The sequence below is a fragment of the Crassostrea angulata genome, chromosome 1, assembly GCF_025612915.1.
Source record: "Crassostrea angulata isolate pt1a10 chromosome 1, ASM2561291v2, whole genome shotgun sequence".
NCBI lineage: Eukaryota > Metazoa > Mollusca > Bivalvia > Ostreida > Ostreidae > Magallana > Magallana angulata.
In genome coordinates this window covers 4,296,637-4,322,518 of record NC_069111.1, presented here as the reverse complement: position 1 = coordinate 4,322,518, position 25,882 = coordinate 4,296,637, and the positions used below count along the sequence as shown (strand labels likewise).

The following is a 25,882-nucleotide window of genomic DNA, read 5'->3' as shown; positions in this document are numbered from 1 at the left end:
TACTCGCCATTCGCTAAACTTACTTTCTTGTCGTTTAAAAGGAAATAATGTTAGGCAACGAAATATGATTTATTCATTAAAACACTAAAAAAATGTAATTTGGTAAAAAATAAATATTTTAAGACATACTATACAAATTTTAAAATATTGGCATGGAAAAAAATATAACGAATGGGAAATCTAAGAGTAATGACCTGTTGCTTACATGTCTAGGGGATATTATACCTAAGTGGAGCTTTGGGGACGATTTCTATTGAAACGCAAATATATAAAACGGGTGGAGTTGACAAAAACAAATATTTTAGTAGAGGCACCAAATGATCATATTACAGGACCTTTATTTTGAGGTAGTTTATTTGTTTGTTTAAATCCTTTTTGGTTTGAATGAATAGAGGGTGTACTTTTAAAAGTTTTCCGTTTTCCGTGCTTTTCCTCTCCGTGTCCGTTCAATGATGTTTTTGATCAAGGACAACTACTGCCATATCCTCTCATTTCTGACCGATGGATGTTACAATGTTTCCGCGTGGGCTTTTTATGAACAAAAAATATTTTAAAATTCAATCTGTGTTGTTTAGATTCAATTCATTGACACCCGATGGCATTAACAAACAAACAAATTTCCTTTTAAAAAAACGAACGCCTCTATCCTTATATAGATAGAAAAGTTTTCACTGTAAAACCATGTATAGGTTGGTTTTCAAAGAGTGTTTTTAAACATAATTTTTTTTAAAACTTCAAATTGAACAAGCTCCGTGATACAGGGTATTTTAAATGGAATGTTTGAAGTTAATTCTGATGTAAATAAACTCCAATTGCTTGCACATGTGGAACTAAGAATGCCTGAAAAAACTTCTATAGATTTAAACATTTATTGGCCCATCAAGGATATCATGTATTTGACAATTCCTTTTATTCGCAGAGCTGGGTAACACTAGTAGACCAAAACTCCAATTAAAAATAAACGCTATTATAAATTACACTGAGAATATCTTGTTACTTAAATATCACTGGAAATAAACTTCAGTAAATCAGCTGAATTGTAATTTTTACAAATTTATTTCTACTCATCAAATTAATCTTGGATGTTATATATTTTTCATACTTTTAACATTCAGTCAACATATTATAAAATCCATCTTTATTTTTAAACCATAAGTAGTGTTTTCGAAAGTCTTTGTAATGAAAGAAAATGAATGAAACAATACACAATTTAAATGTCAGCAGTCTCTCTTGTCCTATTCTTGCTATTTAAATTTGAAGAGAAACGTGTTTTTAAAAATAAAGAATAAATTAAATAAATACCCCTTAACAACCTTTGTTGTGTACTTTTCTGGAAAAATGAAATACATTTCATTGTCCAAACAAACAAACAAACAAACAAACAAACAAAAAATTCAGGAATTATGAAAAATTCTCTCATTAAAGAAAAACAGATGTCCTTAATATTATTATATTATTGATTTTATTTGATATTGTTATTACTACATGTATTATTATTTATACAGATTGTTCTGAAAAAAGTGATAATTTTCATTGTTTATGTCGTTGTCATTTTCTTAAATGCTTTATATATTCAATTAACTGGCTTTAAATCTAATGTATCTTCAAATCAACACTAAAATTTCATTTTGTCTAGTGCTAAATATACCTGTACCATGTTAATTCCTTAAAGTAATCTTAGACATTTGAAAAAAATAATTGACATTTCAGAAAATGCCCTCGTACATATACGGATATTTACGAAAGCCGAGAAGGATCATTCGAGATTCGAGATTACGAGATTCGAAATACGAGATTCGAGATTCGAAATTCGAGATTCAATATCTAGATTAACCAATCAAATCAAGGATCTGAAAATATGTATCCTAGCGACATCAAACTGTTCTAAATAAAAATCATACGTACATGCTCTTATATACAAATAAATGCTATGTTCACTTCTCCCTACCTAACTAAATAATCATTTGTATTTACTTTTACACAGAATATCTAAGTAGACTAGTAATAATGCAGTGTGCTTCGCGGATCTAAGTGATTTTGTTTGCCATGGTGCATTTCCACCTGATGCGTTTGAACCCTAAGGTATTTCACCAGCAGTAATAGTTTAAAACCCGGGTTTATTCACCCCTTTTGTGTAAAAATGCGGTTATGGTAGAGAACTTCATAAGCGTAGCTAATTTTTTCTGTAGGGGGTCCTAGGCCAATTTTAAAAAATTTTACTATGTAAATTTAATAAGCTCCAATTTTCCCGAGGAGGGGGTCCAGATCCCCTGACCCCCTCCTTTCTAGATCCCCGCATGAAGATTAGTACATGTATCTAAATAATCTAAATATAAATAATCTGTCCTGTTTCACTAAAAAATATAAGCATTACTTATCGTTTTTATGTATGCATACAGTTATACACTAGTACTATGATTATAAACAAATCATCGAGATATTATCACATCATACGGAATTATTAATAAATACAATTTTTTTCCTTTTCCTCAGTAAACAACTTATTATGAGTCTTACTTTTGGAATTGTTTTCAATATAGAAGGATACCTACTCTCTACAATTAAAGGTAGGGATTATAGGGTGCCAATTTGTTCACATTGCCGATTTCTTGTGCAGAGAACAGTAAAACCCTTTATTTGATTGTGCATGAATATTTCAAAATTAATTGTTGTACATATATTTTGTTATAATTCATTCATTGATATATCAACAAGAAAGAATAAAAGCATATGTTTCACAGCCAAGTTAAGTTTCTCTGTAGTTTCCTACCCCCTACCCCCCACCGCACCAAAATTGACAATAATTACATATAAGTCATACAAATGTTTACTTTTTTTGTAAGTAAATCTCTAAAGATGTAAATAAGCACTGCAAACAAAGATGTGTGTATTTAATATACTACTACATTACACTTAGCCAGATATTTAATAAAATGTAATCAGGATGAAGCTACAAGGGGTGAGTGGTGCAAATTTACCAATTTGTCGCCATACACACAGAACACCAAATAAAGAAACTGTGAGTGGTGTGTGGAATGCATAAAAGATGGCGGCAAATTATCTCAAATAATCAGTGCAAAAACCCATAAATAGGCTGTTATTTGTTACATATCCTGCAAAAACATTGATAAAAAATGTTATCGTCCCATAACATAGCCGATTAAGTTAATGTGTACATATGGTCAACGTACATGTAATTCTAATATACAAGAAGGCGGACGTATCAGGCGGGGATCCAGAAAATTAAATTTCAAAAATGATCGGTTTAATTACATTAAATGCTTTGAAAATTGTTTTAAACTATCGCACGGGTCAAAATGCGTGATAGAAGCTATGTACAGTGTAATTGGAAACTTTCATTTTATATCAATATGTAGTATTACCTATTATAACAAATGAGAGTATAGCACAACTGCCTCAAGCAATACATGTCCTTTACCGGCACCACCTCCCTCCCCATAAAAAAATGAAACAATTGTCGTTTTATTTGCTAAAATGTGTGTGGTTCAAGATTTTTCTAAAGGACATACCAGATTAGAATTGAAAAAAAAGAGTCGTACGTTTAAAACTAATTTTTGGTTATATTTTGGTCCATTTGGGTAAATATATGCACCAGCGCAGCTCTAATTTATATATAATCAGGCCATAAATTCAAAATATTTTCAAAAATTAATAGCTTTAAATCCAGTGGATGAAAGAAAAGGAAAGCAAGTCGAACTCGATGAGTGCTAATACCTGTGTTGAATGAATAGTACAGTAGGATATGCGCAAAAAAGTCCCGTCTACTCTTTCGTACCCTATAATTATTGGAATATTAAATCCGATTATAAGAGTCAAATTAAAAATCAAGTACGGATATGTACCTGTTTATCAAAAGTAAAACTACTCATAATTATCTACAGTGCATCGTTATAGAGCTACACAGAAAGTTTTAGATTAATTTGCCGAGCCAAATAAAAAAACCTGGAAAACGAAGAGAAAACAGAGTGGGGCAGAATAACTGACAAATTAATTACATGTAGGACTATATAGCCGCCCCCCCCCTTGAAATGTATATACTGAAAACAGGTTATTGGCGTACAACATCCGCACACAATTTAAAGAAAATCTCATGTTTTTTTTATCATTTTCGCTAGCTAATACATCACAAATACCCCAAGCCCCCTCACGGAAAAGGAAATGCTAGGTGATGAGAGAGAGAGAGAGAGAGAGAGAGAGAGAGAGAGAGAGAGAGAGTCGATGTAAATCACAGGTGCGCTAACACCGTTAAAATTAAAGCTTGCTAGTTGGTCTGCCCTACCCTAGCTACCTCCTCTCTTTTCTCGTTTTAGAGGCTTAATTATTGTCTATATATGCTTGTAACAAATCAAATCAATTTCAAATTCTAAATCAAACTGAATTTGACACTACAAAACTCTCTCTGTGTCTGTCTGTCTCTCTCTCTCTCTTTCTCTCTCTCTCTCTCTCTCTCTCATATCGACAATGGCATTGCCATACCCTACAATACACTATTCTTATCTGGATTTTTGTCTTTGAGGTTGTAAATCATTATATCTTCTATGGTTTAAAACTTTATCATAACCTATATTTGACATGTCGATTATTTTTTTGAGTTTCGTTTTATAGCTAAAACATTTAGATTAAACAGATCTTTCTTCGCGAGCCGATTTTTACACAGTTGGGGCGAATACACTTCAGGTTAAAATTGTTCGGGGGGGGGGGGGGGGGGAATACATACAGGGCAAACAAAACCACTTACATTCGCAAAGCCAACAGTGTTATTTCTAATTTAATTGTTTATACTGTGTGGGGTTAATTCATCAATGTTAATTTAAATAACCATTTTATAACCACTATATAAGAGCTATTAAGACATTTATTTGTAGGAAAGAGCATGTACGAATGATCTTTATTTAGAACAGTTTGATGTTGCTAGGATACAGGTTTCAGATCCATGATTTGATTGGTTAATTTAGATATTGAATCTCGAATTTCGAATCTCGAATCTCGTAATTCGAATCTCGTATTTCGAATCTCGAATCTCGAATGATCCTTCTCGGCTTTCGTATTTTCAATTACATCGTGTATTGCGTACAATTCATGATGATCACAAAGATACCAACGATACCAATCAGACAAAATTCATTTTTAAAAAGTAAATGACAAGTAAACGACACACTTAGTAGTCGAGCCGCTGGATAATCATTACAGCAGTTAATCCATTTTATTCTCCTTTTCCAAATGGTATTTGTATTATATCACAGTTGGACACTATACTTATTACTAGATTCTCTGATATCAAGTAAAGATCAACAATTTTAACGTCCGCTTTGTTGCAGTGGTGAAAAAAGCCATTGAGAAGGTTCTTCCTTATTTGACATTGAATGTGCATTATGATAACTTGTCGACCTTATTGCCGAGGCATATACCCTTCTGTAGCAAACTTACGGAGTTTTATAGCGTGTAATTTAGACATTCCGAATTCCCCTATCAGAACGCCATTATCTAGTTCCAACAGAAGAGCGCCGTCTATCTCATTCTCCAAAAACGCGCCTGTGTACTGATCAAGCCTCAGCACTTTCAGCCAATACTGGACGTCCGAAACAGACATGTGTGGTACCAACTCACGGCGCTGCGCTGACTGGTCAGGCGCCAGCAAGTCTTCAGTCAGAGATTTCTTTCTTCTTGGCCGAGGAGGTATTTTATTTACATTAGCTTCGCTAGACCCAATAGTAGGCTTTTGTTCACTGTCAACTTTCCCTTCGCTCGTCAAGCCTGATTGTCTATCTCTCGAATGTTCGTGCTGACCAGATTCGTGATATTGTTGTTTCTCGTCCTGCGGTTGTACTTGGGTATCGGCCTTGGTGGCTGAAACACTTTTAATGGTTGGCTCTGTGGGTTGTTGCTCCTGTTTATCCTGCATATCATTTGATCTGAGGTATAAATTGCTCACCTGTGTCGAGATTTTAGTTTCATCGTCTCGATCTTTAGGAGGCTTTGGCAAAGGTCGTGAAGCGTACTGTCTAGTTGACTTACTACTGCCTGAAGCTGACAACTTGGCATCTTTCCAATCAACGTATCTCTGGTTAGTTTTTTTATCCCGTGACGTCATTCTGTCGATCGGCCTCTCTTTCATCACAGGGACGCCACTATGAGCATCCCAGAGTATGTCGTATATTTTGTCGGTTTGTTGTTTCATGTGTATGTCTTCGTAATGGTGTCCCATGGAGCCGCGTACATCTGCAATACTAAGGTAAGTCTGTGGAATGACATTGGATGTCTCAAACGACTTAAGACCGGTCTTCTTGTATACTGCAATATCTACAATAAAATTTACACGTGCAAATACACACATATGCTTTTTTAGATGCATAAACTGTAGTTTACAACTATCAATTTTCAAGATCATAAAAATGAAACGCAATTTGATCGTCTTTCGACGGGAAAGTAAGAAATATGGTCTGATTTCAATTATACCCAGCAGGCACATTAACATCATTTTATGTTTTTAAATCAACCCTGAAATGGGAATGACGTTGATTTTTCGAGTTTGTTCAACGTCGGGTTCTGTCTGCGATTTATAGTCGGATTTCGACGTTTAACTTGCGTTGAAAACTTCATATATCACCTTATTACCGAGCAAGTAAATAATCTTTGATGAAAAGATCCATTATTGTCGATGAACTTTTTTCGATTTGACCTGTAGACCGCTAAAGTTCTGGCGTACATTGGCGTATATTGCTTATAATGTCATTATTCTTCGATTTCACCAAAGGTAAAAGAACACTAGGTTCTGAAAATATCGAATTTATTGCAGGTAAATTTTCATGCTTTTTTCCTCAGTGATCATCTTTTTGTATGTGCAGTCATCTTGCAATAAATACTCTGAACTGAACTGAACTTTATTTATTTTACAACGATTGATAAACAAGTTCTACAACTTATATTAATATCTCTCGTTGGCACGGATGTTAGCGCGAGGGGGTCATTGGTATGGGAAGAAGCCGGAGTACCCGGAGAGAACCCACGTGTCCAAGCGGACGACCGCCATACCCTATCACATACTACCTCTGTCGATCACGGGGATCGAACTCGGGTCGCAGCGGTGAAAAGCGAGTGCATTGTCATTCATAGAAAATCGTGTAATACAAATAAAACACAACAAATCCTTGAGTATGAAAATGATCAAATAAGTGCTATTTCTATAGTCTTATTGAAACAATGAAATGATTTTTTGTTGATTCATGCGGGTTATGAGGGTGGCGACATTGCAGAAAAAAGACGTCACTGACCAGAATTTCCAAACTTGGCGGAATCGGACACTTTGGCGACAGACAGATGACTTAGATAGGAAGACCATGGGCCAGGGAAGCCCTGTATCCCGGTAACCAGGGACAGTCTAAGGTCCTCCAGGTAAAACGGTACCAACATCAGATCTGGGTAGATACAACCTGTAACACAGAAAAAAGTATACAACCTGTAACATAGAAAGGAAATACAACCTGTAACATAGAAAGTGGATACCTTTTACCTGTAACACAGAAAGTGGATACAACCTGTAACACAGAAAATGGATACAACATGTAACGCAGAAAGTGGATACAGCCTGTAACAGAAAGGGAATATAACCTGTAACATCGAAAGTGGATACAACCTGTAACACAGAAAGTGGATACACCATGTAACACAAAAAATGGATACAACATGATACACAGAAAGTGGATGCAACCTGTAACACAAAAAGTGGATACAGCCTGTAACAGAAAGGGAGTATAACATGTAACATCGAAAGTGGATACAACCTGTAATACAGAAAGTGGATACACCGTGTAACACAGAAAATGGATACAACATGATACACAAAAAGTGAATACAACCTGTAACACTAAAAGTGAAAAAGAAACATGTAAATACAAACGATAAAACTAAAAGGTAAATACAAGAAGTAAAACTTAAAGGTAGATACAACCCGTAACACCAAACCCTACAGGTACTGGCTTTGTTAGAGTGATCTTGGTTACTATCATCTTCGCTAGCCAAGGGTTTTCGGTCCGCTTTGCTCCCCATAAACCCTTGGCGGATTTCATTATGAAAACTCGGTGACAAGCTCCGCTTTATGATTGGCTGCAGCTGCGAGTAGCTGATCCAATCACAGTGCATGTAAATATAAACACATGTGGGATATTTGGTAAAACATTCGGTGCTTTTAACAAGTTGAGACACAAGTTCTCGAGTACAGTGCTTCTCCAACGATGGTCTAACCAGATCGCTTTAAAACCTATCTATTTTACTGGGATTGAACATGTAGTTCTACAAACTTGTCAAGGCTCGCGTGATCAGCATGGGAAGTAAACATGGCGAATGTAGAAGTTGCCTATCCCATTAGTATATACGTTCCTGCTTATTTTTATTGCTTTTAAAGATTCAATGATCTTCGTTTTATTTAATTTCTTTGGTCTGCAACATTAACGACAGCGATACCTGGTTTTATTGCATGAAAGCTTTCATATACTAGTAAATCGGCGACTTTCTCACTCCCGGTCCTTACAAAACACGATGACTAAAACGTCCTGTGCTTTCCCTTGGTTATTACTTAATTCGTATTTAACATGTTTGATAGCATTATGTTCCGACATTCGGTAGTCAACATGTTTTTAAGTTGTATTAATACCGTAGTGTATATATAACCCGTTGTTTTATTCGATTAAAATGTAAATATGCAAGGGGCGCAACTCAAGTTGCTCGCTAGATAGCGCCACCACATCACCGAGTTTTCGTAATGAAATCCACCAAGGGTTTACGGGGAGCAAAGTGGATCGAAAACCCTTTGCTAGCGAAGATGGGTTACTATAAACATTTTACTTTTGTAACTTCTGTATTACTTTTGACTGCGTTATCATAGTTAGCGTTTTTGGCGGAACGCAACTCCCGCTAAATCAAGAACAAGTACATACAATATCTATAAATAACAAAATTTCGAAATTTTCTAAATCAAATAAAGGATTAATTTTTGAAAACCCGATTTCCGCCAAATTTCATTCACACTGAACATAATACTTTTACTGTTGTAATATGTAAATTATAATATATCAAAACATAATTTGTGTTTCCTATGATCTATTACTTTACTGTTCTTAAAAAGGCCTTGAAAATAGGCACTGTTAACAATAGAATCTGCTCAATATAATAGTTACTTTCTGTGATAGGATTCCCGACCAGGTACAGTTCATCGTACGTTCTCAGCAGACGTAACCGGATGTTGCTGGTTGCCGTATTGGTTCCCTCGACTGACACCAGGTTAAATTGGTTTTTAGGAGAAAACTTGACATTACACGGTAAATTGCGCAGCCGCAAGATTTCAGCCAAAGGATATTCTCTGGAATCTGGAAAATATTACAATTTTCTGAAATATGAAGAGACTGTCCGACATTTTGATGCAGGTAGTTATATGGTTGATTAACTATTGATTCATATGAAAATGCACAAAAATATGTTAAAATAGAAAAAAAACACCATATGATATACGTAATGTAAACTCTTCTATAGTGATGAGTCAATATAGTGACACTTTGATGAGTAACTCACCGGCCCCATGCTTGTCCATTATACAGAATCTGGCCCTGTAGGCTGTAGGGATGGAGATTTGCCTGACCCCCAGACCAGACAAAACCTCTGCCACCACCCTCTGCTGTCTACCGCACCGCTGGATGTAGATCGTCTACCAAGAGTTTAAAGGTGAGGTGCTTTCTTCTTGCCAGGACATTTTATTGCAAAATCGTGATTTTTGAATCATATTTTGAAATGACAAGAATGATGGTTTATTTATAAAGTATTATTTTTGTGGGAAAAGCTAGATAGACTTTCATTTTTTAACAAAGCTGCATAATTTTCTGCCCGTTTTTAAAAATATATTTCATACCACGGTTTTTTTTTCTAAAAAATATATTAAAAGTATTGTTTAAACATAATCATTATATCATAAACGTAAATATACATGTATACTTCGATTTAACTTTAAAAGCATTGTGCACCAACAAAGAAAATAAATCGAAAAAAAAATACGGCTCATATTGCTTTTAAGTTACAGAAAACTAAAATACGTTCATTTCTTGGTTTCTTAGCAGTATCGGTGATTGATCAAACATTTCTCCAGACTTTTATTGGTTTAGTGGTATCTCAAAACACTTAAAACTAACACAAAAAGATATTTATATATATACATTGTACCATTTAAAACATAGATACATATGTAAAGACGTTAAAATTTTGTGAAAATGAAAGAGAGACAGAGATAAATATAAAAAAAACCCATGTAAACTGTATTATATCTTTCATTATGAGATTTATGTGAATTATTAAAATATATTCACATAATGATAAATTAGTTATATATGAATTATGTTTTATATATTATAATCAAATTTGACAAAAAATCGGTTAATTCGATTATTCAGCTACTCTATTTTCTGCATTTACTAGAGGAAATGTTCAGAAAATCAGCAATGATCCGGAGATATTACCTGTCCATTTCCGATGATCTCTATTCCTATGTCGCCGAAAAAGCCCTGCGTAACAATGGCTACGCATGGAAAACTGTCTCGATATTCCTGATAAAACTGGTCCACTTTGTATTCCTTGCCCGAGGCCACAAATCGCCACCCCGTCGTCTTCGCAGCCCGAGGTATGGTTCTGCAGAGTTCCGTATTTTCAGAACTCATGACCAATTTTTCAAAATCTATTCGTAATCCGGAAGTTAAAAAATACCATGCAACCTTGTTACACAATCAGATAGATAACTAAAAAATGGCGTAATCGATAAAAAGGTCCTGATAAGTATGCAGGGTACATACATAAAAGGCATTATGATAGCGTTATATTGCTTTAAAAATGAGAGAGAGAAAGAGAGAGAGAGAGAGAGAGAGAGAGGGAGAGAGAGAGAGTTAATATATGAGATTTTCTGATTAAACTAATTAGGTTTAAATGCTAAAAAATTAATATTAATGGAAAATGTATTCTACTCCTGTATTGCACTTTTGAATTTGATTTTGATTTTCTTCACACACCTTTACTATGATACATATGATTACTATATGTTATTAGAGAGGGATATTGTGCCTAATTTTTCCGTTTCTTATCTTATCATGGTTATATCGGAAAGGAAGATATTCCAGGTAGTACGCTCTACAAGGTAAGAATTAATGAGGTATTTCGGTGTATTGTTTAGAAAAAAAACAATATTTGAAGTTAAAATAATCTCCTTTATTGTGCAATTGAATAAGTGTTATTGACTCCTGAATGAAGATGGATAGTCGAGAAAAGTACATAAGTTAAAAAAAAACAAGAAGGAATATTCTCAAAGCTTTTTTGTTTGATTTCATTTATCATCATTGTGAAAAATATGTTATAATTTTATTTAATAGACTCGCTTATACACACGCATCATGTTATGAAATAGTCAAGTAAAAGGAAAAATTGTTATACTTCAGTTTTGTTTTTGTGTTATTATAGATACTATAAAATTGCTAGTCGATAAAGGTGATCATTTTTTTCACACCCCTCCTAAAAAATATTTCTTATATCGTTGCCAGAAGGTATCATTTTTCTTACGTGGAGAAGATATATGTATAAGGATTTGCGAATTATTGTGAAGTAAAATCAGATAGAACATCTTTAGCTTAGTTCCAATGAACATTGGAATATCGATATCACCAGTGACCTTTTTGATGCCGACAATATTTTGGAAATGGACTTTGCACAAAATTGAATTCGTGAATTCTATGTTGAGCTGAGGGAATTACAGCGATCTGTTATCAAATCCTTTCTTGATATTGGTTTATTTCTTCATATATCAAAACAAATATTAACTGTGTTTTCGGGCAACATTGATCATATTAGCTCCCTTGGGACGAATATATTGTCCTCCGCTTTGCGTCGGGCAATATTTCGTCCCTCGGGGGCTATTAAGACCAATGTTGCCTTCAACCTCAGTCAAAATTTGTATAATGTAATAATGTATTACACTCTTTATATCATACATCTTAAAAGATTCGTAAACTATTATGAAATATATAATTATGAATGTCAGCAACACTTAGATTTGTCTTATCCCCCCCCCCCTCTCATTTGTATATATAAAACCACGCCCAAATTCTGTATGGCCTATTTACATGACTGTAGTACATACGGCGACATTAACTCACTTCTCCGACATTCTAGGAGAGGTTCCTTCCCTTTACACTAGTACTGACAGTCATTTTACCAAGGTAGTAAATAATTATAGATTTAAGTAAGATATTGTACATTACGATAGACAACACTATTTTTTGTTAATCCCTAAAAGACCATTAGACCCCGACACCTACTCCAAGATACATTTTTAAAACATAGGATATGAAGGAAAGAAAACATACACTAGGAAGTACTCAAATGTATAACGTTCATTATGAATAATGGACAACAGGAAGTAAATACACGTGTCAGAGATTTCATAAAGCATTTTTTAAATTGTTTTTTTTCCTCAACAGAATGCTGGCTAAACTGATCGGCTTTGTTCTGGGAATGTCTGTCTGTCGGGCAGTTCAAGGTTTGTATATATCATACGAATGCTAAATACATGTACATGCATATTAACCATTCCACCTTTAATGCTTAATACACCTTTATGGTTCGTTGTTTGTATATCTATACTTCGGTTTACAGACGGCTCGCCTTGGCCGGTGCGGGAGTTCCGGGGGGCCTGGATCGCCACGGTCGCGAACATAGACTGGCCGTCCTCCCACTCACTGACCACCGACCAGCAGAAAAACGAGCTGACCTCCCTGCTGGACAGGCTACAGAGCCAAAACTTTAACGCCATCGTCTTACAAGTAAGGACTTCCGGTGACGCTCTGTACAATTCTTCCTTTGAGCCCTGGAGTTACTATCTCACCGGACGACAAGGGAGAGCACCCAGCCCCTATTACGACCCCTTAGAATTCACTGTTCAGGAGGCACACAAGAGGAACATGGAGGTTCACGCTTGGTTTAACCCTTACAGAGCCAGGAGTGGTAGTAACTCAACCTCAGGCCTGGCACCAAACCATATGGCTAACAGGTTTCCACGTTATACATACGCCTATGGTAGTAACCTATGGATGGACCCAGGGGCCAAAGTTGTTCAGGATTTCATCCTGTCTGTATTCAGGGATGTGGTCACGCGGTACGATATCGACGGGCTACACATGGATGACTACTTTTACCCTTACCCGGTATCTGGAGTAGCGTTTCCGGACTCCCATACATACTCGGCGTACGTTTCCGGGGGAGGTCGTCTCTCCCTTGCGGACTGGAGGAGGGACAGTGTCAACACCCTAGTTCACGGATTATACTCTCTAGTGAAATCCATCAAACCGCATGTTAAGGTGGGCATCAGTCCTTTTGGAATCTGGAAACCTGGACACCCCCATACAATCCACGGACTCTCGAGTTTTGACTCATTGTACGCTGATTCCAAGAAATGGCTTGAGCTTGGGTGGGTGGATTACCTATCCCCACAGCTCTACTGGGAAATAGATCCACCGCAACAGAGTTATCCAGCACTGCTAGACTGGTGGTTACAACAAAACAAGATGAACCGCCATCTATATACCGGAAACTACGCCAGCGCCATCGTGGTTAAATCATGGCCAGTCAATGAGCTCGTCCGACAAGTTCAATTGTCACGTGACCGGCGTGATCAACTGAGTCTGGGAAACGTTTTCTTCAGTGCAAAAACATTTTCGCACAATACTCATGGAATAGGCGACACCTTTAAATCAGGCCAATACTCGACACCCGCCTTACAACCGGAAATGACGTGGCTTACCGCACCCGCTCCTTCATCACCACAAAACGTTCGCGCGAGCGCAGACTTTAAGCTTTACTGGTCCTCTGATTCGTCTCACACCGTGAGGTCCTGGGCTGTGTATGCCCTGAGGGCTGATGTGTGGGAACTAGTTCATGTGTTAAACAGGGACACGATGGAAGTCGGGGTACAGGGCGGCTACTACGCCGTGAGGGGCGTGAACCGCCTGGGGAAGGAGAGTGATGCCGTGACTGTGCACGTAGATGACATTTACGTGGGAGTTGTAGGGAAATAAGGCTAGACTTTATTCCAGAACGATACACAAAAATCATCAATACCTCTTAATTCAATACAAAGATTGTGTCCAAAGAAGCAGTATTATAATCGTATTCGATTTATTAGTCACATAATTGATTGTATTACCCATTATTGACAGTTGTAAAGGTTTTAAGATTAATAAAATTCCGCTTGGTATATAACATTGACAGCAGAGAAATCAAATGTCACGAAGCGGAATACAGACAAGAACTTTTGACGCTCCTAGACGTGTAGCAATTCCTCTGACATGTGTTGTCTTGTGTGCTACTCTAAACTATGTCAGGAGTTTTGTGAAATTGATAACTTAAAACTCTTATTGTTAAACTAATTTTATTTGTAACAATCCCATAAATTAATGAAAACAACTATATACAACGACAGAAGTTAGTCAAGAATCGAAACGACATTAATGACTTAGTTTGTAACAATATATACGTAGTTACATAAAATGTTTAACGAGTTATACGAATGCTGAACACATCCGATAATAATACTCTTATATGTTACAAGTACACACTTAAATACGGGTAACTCATAACTAACGTTAACACGCATTTTAACAATGGACGGTAAATCTCTTCTGCAATGTATCTCCAAAAACTAAGCACGTAATGAAATCCGGATCATTTCGCCGCCATTGAAACAATTGGTAGGATTCACTGGTTAGAAATGGTCACGTGGTTACAGTTCTGTTTCCTTCGTTGGTGACGATTGGATTTAGGTTGATATGAACTACCGTCTTCCTAGACCTTGTTGTATTGGATCTACCATCTCATTAATCCACGCACTAGCTGGAATATCAGCCCCACCCCTTGCAGGCGACCCCTGGGGATTTCCGGGGGATCTAGTAAGTTCTTGTTGAATAGGCGATACCATGTTTTCGAGCCAGTTATTAAAATTGACTTCTCCCCCAACCCCATTCGGCGAAGGCACATTGTTAAAATTCTGAAGCACATTCAAGTGTTGTGGCATATTATTTATCAACTGTTGAGGAATTGCGTTTGTTTGTGGCACAGGGTTCGAACCATCTTCGAGTTGGTGCTGAATCTGTGTCGCAAGAGAATCTAACCACTGAGTAAATCCACCGTTAGATCCCGCTGCATTATTCTGAGTTGAAGCCGCTGGGTTTACAGGGTTCTGGGCAGCAGTATTCATTCGAGACGGGTCCATGTTCTGGAAAAGAAGATTAGAATTCGGCGTTTGTGGTGTTGCTCGATTTGATGGAGCACCTTGGGGCGTCATTTGTCCCGGTGCTTGTCCTGCAGCAAGACGTTGTCGTTGAAGAGCCATTTGCTGTAGCCATTGCTGGAAAAATGCCTGATTAGGTATTCTTGGCTGCTGTGTTTGGGGATTCTGTTGTTGGCCGATATTTAACACTTGCTGAGCTGGAGGAGTCAACTGGTTTCTCTGAATCTGGTTAAGATTAGGCTGCTGCCGACTGCCGGACTGTGAAGGTGAAACCTCTCCAAGAACCTCCTGAATGGGCATCGCCATCTGGTCCATCCACTGGTTGATCTCGGCCTGTACTGTGGGAGTGACGGGTGGAACCGAGGGCTCACCATTTGCTGGACCCGCCTGGTTGGCTTGCATAGTCATTCCAGGAATTGTATTTTGTTGGTTTGCTGCTGGATTGAAAAATGGAAACGGCATCATGGCTCGTAAGTGTGGAGGCAAATGTTGTAAATTTGGAGCGTTGTTTCTCTGTGGGGTATTCTGTGCAGCAGCATTTGGTGCATTCGGTGCTGGGCTAGGAGTTGGGGCATTAAGACTATTTAGTCTTGCTTGTTGTAACAGGAACATTGGCAGCAGGGGGTGAATACCGTTTATAGCTTGTCGCTGTCGATTTGACGACTGTGTATCGCCATTCTGTCTATTGTTATTCTGTGAGCCTTGTTGTACGACCTGCGTGAACGGAGAACCTGCCAGGGCGTGGAGAGGGGGGAGGAACGGCGTCTGTGGAGGTCTGTTCGGTTGGTTGTTGTTAGGTTGCTGATTTCGAGATTGAGATCCAATTCGGTTCAGCGCTTGGAAGAGTAAATGAATATTCTGACGCGCTTGTCTTCCGGACCGAGTGCCATGTGTGGGCGCCGGTGTGCTCATCGGTTTGGTCGGCGCCGGTGTGACAGGTGGTTTTACAGGGACACTTTTCTGAGATTTTTCGTTTTTATTTGATTTTGGCTCGGTGTCACTAATAACGTTCTCTCTAAAAGGTTCAAGCGGAAAAAGAATATGTGCGTTTTGCTGGTTTTCAACTGGTTGAATTTTGGAGGGTGGTTTTTCAGAAGGGTCGGTTGATCTGGATCTTTCCCCGGTGCGAGCTCGAGATCCTGTCGACGGGGACCGATTCCGCGATGACCCAGATCGTTGACGTGCTGGGGGGTCTACACGTGTCCGTCGACGAGTTGGGGGGTCTATACGTGTCCCTCGCACACCTTGCCGCCCAGTCCGCACCACTCGTCGTTCATTTGGTGCAAAGAAAGGGGAGTCTGGGTCAGGAGAGGATCGGCCATTAGGAGTGGATCGTGGCGAAGCTGGCCGTGGTCTATCTGTTCTCTGTTCGGTATCCCTTGTTGAGGTAGGGGGTGAATTGTTGCTTTCTCTTTGACTGTTAGTTTCAGCTATGGAGAGGAGTATCCTATTTCCTTCCAATCCCTCCCGAGGAGGTTCCAAATCAGTACAGATGTTTCTCGGACAAAACGGACAGCGTCGTCCATTTACCATTATAATGCGAGGCTGGGCACAGCCCTCTGGGACAGGAGCGCAGCGTAGCGGCGGACAGACCGGGTCCACTTCCGGTCCTATTCGGCGGAACTCGTGTCGAACAAAATTTGGAGGGAAAAATATTGCAGGTATCTGGCCTAAAATAAAAAAAAATATATCCAAATTACGAGAACATCTATAAATATTTTGGTATGCAAAACATGACTCGCTTTTCATTTTTAATTTGTTGAATTGAGTGAATTGACCGTAGTGAAGAGATAAACAAGTTTTGAAATGTCATGCCATGAATCATCTGTGATTTTTATTTCTCCCGCTAATGAAGTAAATGTCAGAGATGGGTCAGGAAACGATGAATTTCATATTCAACACACCGAGAAATCATGTGCACAAAACTCTTATCAGACAAAATTAGCGGTAATTACTGTAATATATTCTAGACATGAAGGAAGTGATACTAATTACAGTTCCAAGTAAAAATTTAATTTTTTTTTAACTTAACAGATCTAGCTAGACAACCAGTTCTATATATGTGCTCTTAAAAACGATGAATAAAGACATTTATGGTCCATTCGATTCATCATGAGTTTGTTAATTGCTGCTATAACTTTGATCGCCCTAACTATGAAATGAAAACATATTTGTCGCTTGCAATAGACAGTTTTATGAATTTGGAAAAGATTTTTTTTTCGTTCGTTTGATATGCTGATTTCCAATTTCTTACGAATATCGATGAACTGCTAATATTTTTTACAATCTCTCCATTATGAATAAAAAAATGATATCGAATTTTTGATTTACTTAATATTATGAACAAAGAGCAAATTCCAGGAAAAAAATTGCAATTAATATTTCAACATTTTTGATGTAGATAATTCATACTTACATTTTATGATATGAAAGATTGAAAATAAAATCCATATCATCAAGTTCTTCATCCCAAAATTGTAACTTGTATTTCCTCGGCAAATTCCAGATGCTCTCAACACGTCAGCCTATAACCGCCCGAGATCTTAATTAACGGTAAATAGAAATGATATTAATTGCCCCAGTGTTAAAAATGCCGGAGTCATTCAAGTGGAGAGCGCGATTGTCAAATCAATTGAGAACATTATTACATTCAAATTTTTTTTTTAAACATTGGTCGCCCAGAAGACATACTGAATGTTTTAACTGCCAGTCGATGAGGGATTATGATACTATGGGAAAAAAAACATTTAATCGCGTCGTCAAAGGATGATTTATCATATTTGATAATTATCCGATTAGCATGATTAACATCATGAATTGATTGCAGACTACTTTTTTTTCTTTTTGCCATAAATGATTTCCCCCCAGTTTTCTAATTTACATATTAGACTTATAAAATTAGCAAAAAATCATTTTTCATATCAATTGAAAATTACATATTATCTCCTAAATACTTGTTGTTTTGTTCACAAGATAGAGTTTAGTTCTTCTATGATACACAAAGACATCTTTTAAAAAGGTCTCTTTTTTATAATACTATGAAAAATATATAAAATACTAAACCTTAAAAATTATCAGAAAAATAAAATCATGGAAGGTTTTGAACAAGTTGAAAAATAAACCTTAAAAACCATTCAAACAAATAAGGGAGACAAACAATACGGCTCTGTTACTTTGAATATTCTAAGTTTGGTTTTTAACTTCCATAAGAAAACTGAAAAAAATACATTTCACTTCGTCAACATACTTTGTACAATGTTTGCACCGCCTATATACGACTCGGATATTAATTATACAAGTGTATTGCAAAAACGGATATTATTAAACAAATATAACGCAAAAAACTAAGGTTTCGTAATCATTCTGCATAATTCGGGGGCATGAGATGAAACGCTTGCTGCATCATAATGAATGATTCATTGATAAACAGGTGATGTACGATGATGCACAACAATAAGAATAGATGATTTCAGGGGTGGATCCAGGAGGAATTTTCGCGGGGGTGGGGTGGTCCGAGGGAGGTCGGTTTTTTAGAGGTGGTAGAGGGAAAGGGCAAGTACAACGTTTTGTGGCTTTTTTATATGGAATTGATAACATCGTTGCTTATTGTTTATACTGATAAATACAAATATCACCTCCAATGCCTAACTCAAAGTATTTCTGTATCCGGCTATATTTTCCACTCTTTTGCTTGTTTATATTTTTAGTAATCGCCAAGTATATACTCAAGATCAGAATGGAGATAAACGAAAGTGAAAAACAGCTCTGTGATCTTAGAGTTCAAATCTGTGTAAATCAATTATTGTAATTAGGTTGACACCAATTAGAACTGAATTTTTTGTCCTTGTGCTATGTTTGGATGCACGTCCTACTTTGATGAAACGAGCTAAAAAAATATATAGAAATATCCTCAGCTTCCGCAATAGGTCATGTAAGCCACAAAAGGTCAAACCATCATATCCCGTAAATAGGTCCTCATTTAAAATCTCTTAATATATGAAAACATTTTAAATGAGCTGTAAATAGAAAACATAACACGAGTGGTCGGAATATTAATTAGGATGGGTTTTCCCCTTAACGATTCTTAAAAACGAGTTTTTTCCTGCGTCTGCTGGTTGGAAACAAACCTGTTGGACAGCATGGCGAGGAGCAGTAGAGGCGTAGCTAGAACGAGTGATATGTACCCAGTTTGGGGCCACATACTTTCCCCGTTCGGTGGGGGTGGCATGAAGGTGCCAGGAGGCCGATGATTTTTTACAGCGATTTTCTGAGCTGAGATTGAGTTAACACAGCAATGTTAAAATCATTGTTACCGACTGAATCAACTTAATTTTGAATTGTTTATATTATTAGTTTTAAAAATACAAACCGTAGCTTAATATGCCAAGAAGCATCGATTGATCGATACAATCAGATGCAAAGTGGATTGACGGATTAGCGGAGACATTTCATAGAAATTTTATCGCAAAAAATATCAAACAAATCTGATGTTAAAACCAATGCATCCATGTTTCCAGGCTTTTGTTGAAATGGCTTTACATATACACAAGGATTAGAGATAATACATTTAAAGGAATCTAAAAAGTCGCCAGAAAGCCTACAACTTTGTTTAAGGTGGCTAGACACACCATTATATATATTTTATTGATTTACATAGAATGCTTTTTTCAATGTATGATTTTAAAAATAAGAGACCGATACTAGATTTTAATCATTGTGTATGATTTATTTTCGGGGTTTTTTTTGAGAAGCTGGAAATATTGTTTTGTCTTTTTGCTGCAAAGAGGATATCTAAGAGATTGATATATAAAAACCTTGCTATGTGATAAACGACACACATCTTTTTTTTTGATTAAGTGTCGGGGGGGGGGGGTATTGCGCTTATTGAATAAATCAGAACTTGGACCTATCAGAGATTTAAGGACGCTAGACCTAAGTGCCGGGTCATTGCGGTGGCCAATGGTTTTGGAAACATCTCCAAAACCTAGACATCGATTATTTCTCTTTGTTTTCTAGACGATATCAAGTTCAAAGTTATAGAGCTCAATTACTTGCATCGTCTGGTATGGATAGTTGAATATAACAAAACATATTCATCACATAATATCAACAATAAAATTCAAAACATACAGGAATTAACATTGGTTTGACAAGGAAATACAAGAAATTGTACAACTGACATTACTGAAGAATACACAATCCTTTTGATATGTACATATCAAGATCAGTCTACAGGGAGGAGCAAGTTTCTGTCTACTTTCAGTGACGGGTGTGTTGTTAAAAAATAAAGAGTCTGACGAATTTATGCGTCCTTTGTATGTTAAAAAAAAGTAATATATAATGTCTGTAAAAGTTAAAATCACATAAATTTTAACTGGTGTAAACAATGATGATCTCAGAGCAGTATCTTAATTGACCAAGCAATGCAAGTTGACATACAAACGAAGGAATTTTAACTCTGTGTTATACAACATTGTATTAAATATAATTAGCATTCATAGATATGCATTTGTCAAATGACATTCAACATTTAAGCGTTGTTTGAACCAGGAAATACACGTCACGGGATCCAAACTGTACAGTTGACAGAGTTTGATTTACTCGCCGCCCCTCCTTTTCGCCAGGGACGGTGTTTATAGTCTTATAAATGTCGTACATATGTTCCAAGCTTAATAAATAAAGGTCCAAAATAATGCATCCTTTTATAGCGGCGTTTGAAGAGAGTCTCTGTCTGATAAAAAAGGGTCAAACGTGTCCGTCCCCTGGCGAGCGATGTTAACGAAATACTTGCGTCAGCAAAGACGGGAAATGCCGTTGTCACTGTGTGAACAACAGTGAGACACTTTGATGAAGTTTTTAAATGTTTGCGCAGTGTCAGAGTTGTACGATGACAGTGGGAGGATCATCAAGTCCAGCACAGATGTTTGTGGTCTGTCAGAAAATAATATCGCCCCAGATAGGTTCTTAATCTGATAGAACTTCTTGTCGATTTGGTGTGGGGATGCAAACAATCGAGTTGTTGTATAGGTATTCAATAAACAAACAATCCAGTTGTTCTTTGTATCATAATTAAACATAAAATGGATGGGAGAGGGTTTACGTTTCTTATAATTGGCAAATAATTCTATCATAAAACGACTCAAAAGGTCCAATCAAGATCAAAGGTCTGATCTGATCAGATGTAAACATCATCATATCCGTTTAACGAAATGACCAAGTATTTTCGCTTAGTGTTTTAAACATTAATTGTTGTGCAAATTAAAAAATCAAGACTATTTTGCTGGTCACTTGAAAAAAATCTTTTGCCTGAAAAAAAAATATCCAGAAAATGTGGAACTTGTCGCTAAAAGTTGTTGATTTTATTTTACTCAAAAGTGAAAACTTCGACTTTTCTGTTAAGCAACTGTGAATTTTTTGTGTGCTGTGAGATTTGTAATACATTGATTTATACAAATAATAAAAATAGAACAGTTGTATAAGATAGCAGTATTGAGTTTATAAAATCAACTGTCAAGGAAACCATAATCATCCTTTGATTTAATTCATGATTTTAAAAAGGCGAGGAATGTAATGACATGTATAATATTTAACCACTATTATTTCAGGGACAATAACCTCATCTACCTCTTTTGATACATGCACGTTTGTAAAATAATTTCTTTGGAGAAATTGATTTTCCTTAGGACACCGGGTCTATAGAGAAAATATGTACGTATACGGTTCCAATGGAGATTTGTTCCTCTATAACAGCATTTTCCTGCAGGAATTTCATTACTGTAAGTATTTTTCCAAAGGAAAAATTCAAATTTTCTAGCGGATTTAAGATCATAAAGGATTTTTTTCATTCGCATTAGAATTCAATTTTCCTCTGTAAGTCATATTATTCTAGTAAGTATTTATATATCCAAATTCGATTTTTATTCTAAATAACCATAGGAAATAATTTTTCCTACCACAGTTGAATTACTTTCCTTACAATAATTGTCATTAAGGGTAGAATACCTAGCAGGTGAGAGTCGTCAATATCAAAAGTGGTTATTAACTCTTCAAAAAGTAGTCTAGCATCTGATTTTTCTTCTTTGGGAGGGGAGGTGTGCATCTTATTGACGTGTGGAAAATTCCACTTTGGCATTTTCATAAATCATTAAAACTGTGTTCTAGCCTCGATTGGTTTGTTGTTTTACTACAATTTATTACTTATTCATTTCAATTTCTACAGATTTCTACATTTTCATATTTAACAAGAATTTTACCAGTATTTCCTTGAAAATCAAATGTCAGAGATAACGAATGTATATGGTTAATGTCTTAGTGTCGTGTGGTGAGAATAAAACCGAACTGAACATGAAATCACTACAACCAATGACGGAAATATCTCCATAACGTTTAATTCAAGAAGCCGTCGCACTGAATATAACGGCCAATACAGTAATTGATATTTCCGATGTCGAAAAGGACATTCTACAAATTGAAGTATATCTATTGCCGTTTAAATTGATGGCTAACATTCACTGCTCCTGATAATTACATGGGTTTTTTTTCAAGTGCACGCTATGGTTTTCCCCCTTTAGACGAACGAAAACTTTGGTGCAGACATCTCTAAAGTTTTGCTTCATCAGTACACATCCAGCTTTTACAATATTGTAACAAACCAAAGGTTTTCTGTAGTATTTTTTTTATTTATTTCGTACCTTGTAATTTCGGGTGACAGCAAAGTTCTGAAGTCGCTAATGTTGCACGTTAGATATACCAGTAAATCGTATATGACCAAAAAAAAATGTCTGTTGGTGATACCATAGTATAATATATGTGATATAAGAACGAATGTACAAATCTCAACAAAAATACTCAAAATAAAAACAAGACAATAAAACATTACATTACCAATCAGCCATAATAATCGTGCAATGGTCAATGCAACCGCCTTGTATCAGTTTTCAAATCCACAGGGCATATCAATTAAGAGCCTATATTCGTGTTTTAAAATTGCCTCCACTTAGACTACATGCACTCAGATTAAATTTAAACTTTTGATCAAGTGCTTGCCATGTTCAAGAAGATGGTGTCCAGATAGGATACAATTTGGTGCACTGAGAGTGGATCACGTCACTTGCCACACTGGTGTGGGGGTCAACCCTAGTCACGTAGTCCGGCTGAGTATAAGTGATCACATTAAGATAAAACAAGATCATAATTCATATCATATTTTATTAAAATATATATCTCAATAAAGCAAAAGTTTAGAGTACACACGGATATAAAAAACATACAATTTTCGCATTTTATTATGCCAAAATGGAATGCGACAAAATCTTCGTCGGTTAATTTGAGAGTGTGTGGAATTATAGCGATCATAGGGTGGGGTGGCGAGGAGACTAGAACAGGGACCCGGTAATCCAACTATTCTCTGACCCCGGGGGTAGACGATCGACATCAGGCACAGTCAGCACCGGAAAAAGAGAATTGGGCTGGTCCCACCGCTCTTGTTGTCTGTTTCGAGGGAAAAGCCAGCGCTTTTCAAAACCAATGGAATTCACAGAAATGGGTTTCTCAATGGTCCCGTCCACGTTAAGTTTTGAACGATTGCGCAATGATTTTCCCGCGTTTTCCCTCCGTCTCTCCACTTTACAGATGTCTACGTCACAACCCATGCATCTCTGTCCCTGAATGACGTAATACACGGACTGCCGACATCCGGGTTCTATCTGATCGGAGCATTTATACGAGGGACAAACAAAGCTGTCTTTGACAATGTTTGATTTTCTTGCTCCGGACAATGGACCAGCGACGGAGAGAGCGAAGTTCATCAACTCGTTCATTTGTCCCAGAATATCACTCAGACTGCCAGTACCCTCATCATTTCTCGTTTTTATCTTTCTCTTGGAAGAAATGAAAAAGGACCCTGCAAAAACAAAATTATTCTATTTGTCAGAAAAACATTCTGCTGATTTTAAACAGTAAACGATGGTTTACTAACAATAAAAAAGATTAGTTTGTTAACACATGTGAAAAATTTTATCGTCAATCTGGTTATCCCAATAAAAGCTTAATAACTAACCAAATGCAATGTTTGCTCCGCGCGTAATCTAAAATCTCAGTTTACCAAAGTAACTTTAAAAGTTATCTCTTATTTAGAGTTCTATCTAACTTCCCAGCAGAAAACATAACAGATTTATAGACGTTTTCACACATCAATTTTTGACATTATTAAGTTGACGTTATATCAAACGTGTACACTTCTCACGTGATAAGCGACATGTATGTAAAGAGGCGAGAAATATTTTTTTCAAGTAAATATAACTTGCGACAATTTGAATTCAATTTGAAAAAGAATTATGTAAGAACTAAAAAGTCCCGGATATTCATGTCGTTACAAAATATTTAAATTCATTAGGAGCTGCGCAAGATATTTACCCGCTAAGTGTCCTGTACATATCCAGCAGAAGAGAGCCCACACTATGGTCTGCATAATGTTCAGTAATGGCGAAGACTGTCGAATGCCGTTAATATATATTTATAAACATCATATATAAACATCATACGTCGAACACTTTCATTGAAAAAAAAGATCTTTATTGTGATATAAGTGGACATCAGAGGTCACCACAAGAAACTTGTTTGTTATACCGTCCCCCTCTCCCCTTAAATGACATGAGTGATTGACAGTCCGGAATCCGCGTGATCGACATGAACTTGTCGGACAGAGGGCGCTCATTAATGCAGACCGTTAGGGGGACAGCGTGCGACCGACACCGCTGGCGTGGGTGTACAGAGCTGTCCTCTTGTTCCCCCAGCAACCTGTCCCGTGGGAAAATTCTTAGAGGGGCTGACATTTTCGGGAATCTTCGTGGAATGGCTCCTGGAAAGGGTTATGGAGATCATTGATACAGAACGGTTCCTAGTACAGATGGATGGGTTTATTATGATATATCATACAAGAAGTTATCAAGTTGTAATATCAGTTTCTAAATAAAAGCTTATTGTAATAATATAATATATAGATGATGGATCATAATATAGGTTTCTTCTTTGCATATCTGCATGTACTAGTACCTCAATTATTATGATACATGAAGTTGAGCATTTCAGCAAATGGTGTTTGTTTGGTGTTTTTTGTTTTTGTTTTGCTGATCCTTAGTGTACCTTGCTTGCATTAACAACTCGACATGGCGTATCTACACCCCAAACCACCCCAACACTGATTAAAGAGTGTTGGATGGTCGTGGCATTTTCAGACTAAAACAGTCTCCTTTAAAAGGAAACATTTTAATAAAGTTGTAGTAAAGTAATCAATAAAATAAACCAAATATCAAACTTTTCATAGAAACAAAAGAAAATACCATTTTTCTTGAAAATAAGATATTCTTGAAAATTACCCTTGTCGTTTGGTGTCTCCGCCCTCAAACACAATAAGAGGTTTTTAAATCGATGAACGCTTTTTTACTTCCATAAGGAATATAATTTTTTCTGGAAAAGTATGAGTTTGAAAATATGTTTCTCAGAAAAAGATGACCCAGATTCCTAACCAAATACTTAAGCAGAGTATTCAAGATA

The 25,882-nt window shown here is 36.6% G+C and overlaps 4 protein-coding genes across 4 annotated transcripts; 1 reads left to right on the top strand and 3 right to left on the bottom strand.

Moving 5' to 3' along the window:
• Positions 1-5,103: 5,103 nt before the first annotated feature.
• Positions 5,104-10,781, bottom strand: LOC128174293 (uncharacterized). The gene is made up of 5 exons (XM_052839878.1): positions 10,521-10,781; positions 9,586-9,718; positions 9,195-9,383; positions 7,293-7,451; positions 5,104-6,321 (listed from the first exon to the last, which is right to left on the bottom strand). Exons 1-5 carry the CDS (start codon positions 10,716-10,718, stop codon positions 5,411-5,413), a joined length of 1,590 nt encoding a protein of 529 aa, XP_052695838.1. The 5' UTR covers positions 10,719-10,781; the 3' UTR covers positions 5,104-5,410.
• A 345-nt stretch (positions 10,782-11,126) lies between these two features.
• Positions 11,127-14,309, top strand: LOC128174304 (glycosyl hydrolase YngK-like). Its single transcript, XM_052839886.1, has 3 exons — positions 11,127-11,188; positions 12,525-12,583; positions 12,700-14,309. Exons 1-3 carry the CDS (start codon positions 11,142-11,144, stop codon positions 14,115-14,117), a joined length of 1,524 nt encoding a protein of 507 aa, XP_052695846.1. The 5' UTR covers positions 11,127-11,141; the 3' UTR covers positions 14,118-14,309.
• A 144-nt stretch (positions 14,310-14,453) lies between these two features.
• LOC128174250 (arginine-glutamic acid dipeptide repeats protein-like) lies at positions 14,454-17,880 on the bottom strand. Its single transcript, XM_052839848.1, has 2 exons — positions 17,745-17,880; positions 14,454-16,998 (listed from the first exon to the last, which is right to left on the bottom strand). Exons 1-2 carry the CDS (start codon positions 17,794-17,796, stop codon positions 14,873-14,875), a joined length of 2,178 nt encoding a protein of 725 aa, XP_052695808.1. The 5' UTR covers positions 17,797-17,880; the 3' UTR covers positions 14,454-14,872.
• A 5,636-nt stretch (positions 17,881-23,516) lies between these two features.
• On the bottom strand, positions 23,517-24,994 carry LOC128174461 (uncharacterized). Its single transcript, XM_052840016.1, has 2 exons — positions 24,743-24,994; positions 23,517-24,230 (listed from the first exon to the last, which is right to left on the bottom strand). The coding sequence occupies exons 1-2, from the start codon at positions 24,795-24,797 to the stop codon at positions 23,704-23,706; spliced, it is 582 nt and encodes a 193-aa protein (XP_052695976.1). The 5' UTR covers positions 24,798-24,994; the 3' UTR covers positions 23,517-23,703.
• Positions 24,995-25,882: the final 888 nt, after the last annotated feature.

What these genes read in the sequence shown, in the direction of transcription:
- LOC128174304 (XM_052839886.1), top strand. Translation starts at nt 11,142, where the DNA reads ATGGTTATATCGGAAAGGAAGATATTCCAGGTAGTACGCTCTACAAG. An exon ending in CAGGTAGTACGCTCTACAAG is followed by an intron (nt 11,189 to 12,524) that starts GTAAGAATTAAT and finishes TTTCCTCAACAG; the next exon opens with AATGCTGGCTAAACTGATCG. An exon ending in TGTCTGTCGGGCAGTTCAAG is followed by an intron (nt 12,584 to 12,699) that starts GTTTGTATATAT and finishes TTCGGTTTACAG; the next exon opens with ACGGCTCGCCTTGGCCGGTG.
- LOC128174461 (XM_052840016.1), bottom strand. Translation starts at nt 24,797, where the DNA reads ATGCAGACCATAGTGTGGGCTCTCTTCTGCTGGATATGTACAGGACAC. An exon ending in ATGTACAGGACACTTAGCGG is followed by an intron (nt 24,231 to 24,742) that starts GTAAATATCTTG and finishes TTGTTTTTGCAG; the next exon opens with GGTCCTTTTTCATTTCTTCC.
- LOC128174293 (XM_052839878.1), bottom strand. Translation starts at nt 10,718, where the DNA reads ATGAGTTCTGAAAATACGGAACTCTGCAGAACCATACCTCGGGCTGCG. An exon ending in AATGGACAAGCATGGGGCCG is followed by an intron (nt 9,384 to 9,585) that starts GTGAGTTACTCA and finishes AATATTTTCCAG; the next exon opens with ATTCCAGAGAATATCCTTTG. An exon ending in CGCCAAGTTTGGAAATTCTG is followed by an intron (nt 6,322 to 7,292) that starts GTCAGTGACGTC and finishes ATTTTATTGTAG; the next exon opens with ATATTGCAGTATACAAGAAG.
- LOC128174250 (XM_052839848.1), bottom strand. Translation starts at nt 17,796, where the DNA reads ATGAAGAACTTGATGATATGGATTTTATTTTCAATCTTTCATATCATA. An exon ending in AATCTTTCATATCATAAAAT is followed by an intron (nt 16,999 to 17,744) that starts GTAAGTATGAAT and finishes TTTTTATTTTAG; the next exon opens with GCCAGATACCTGCAATATTT.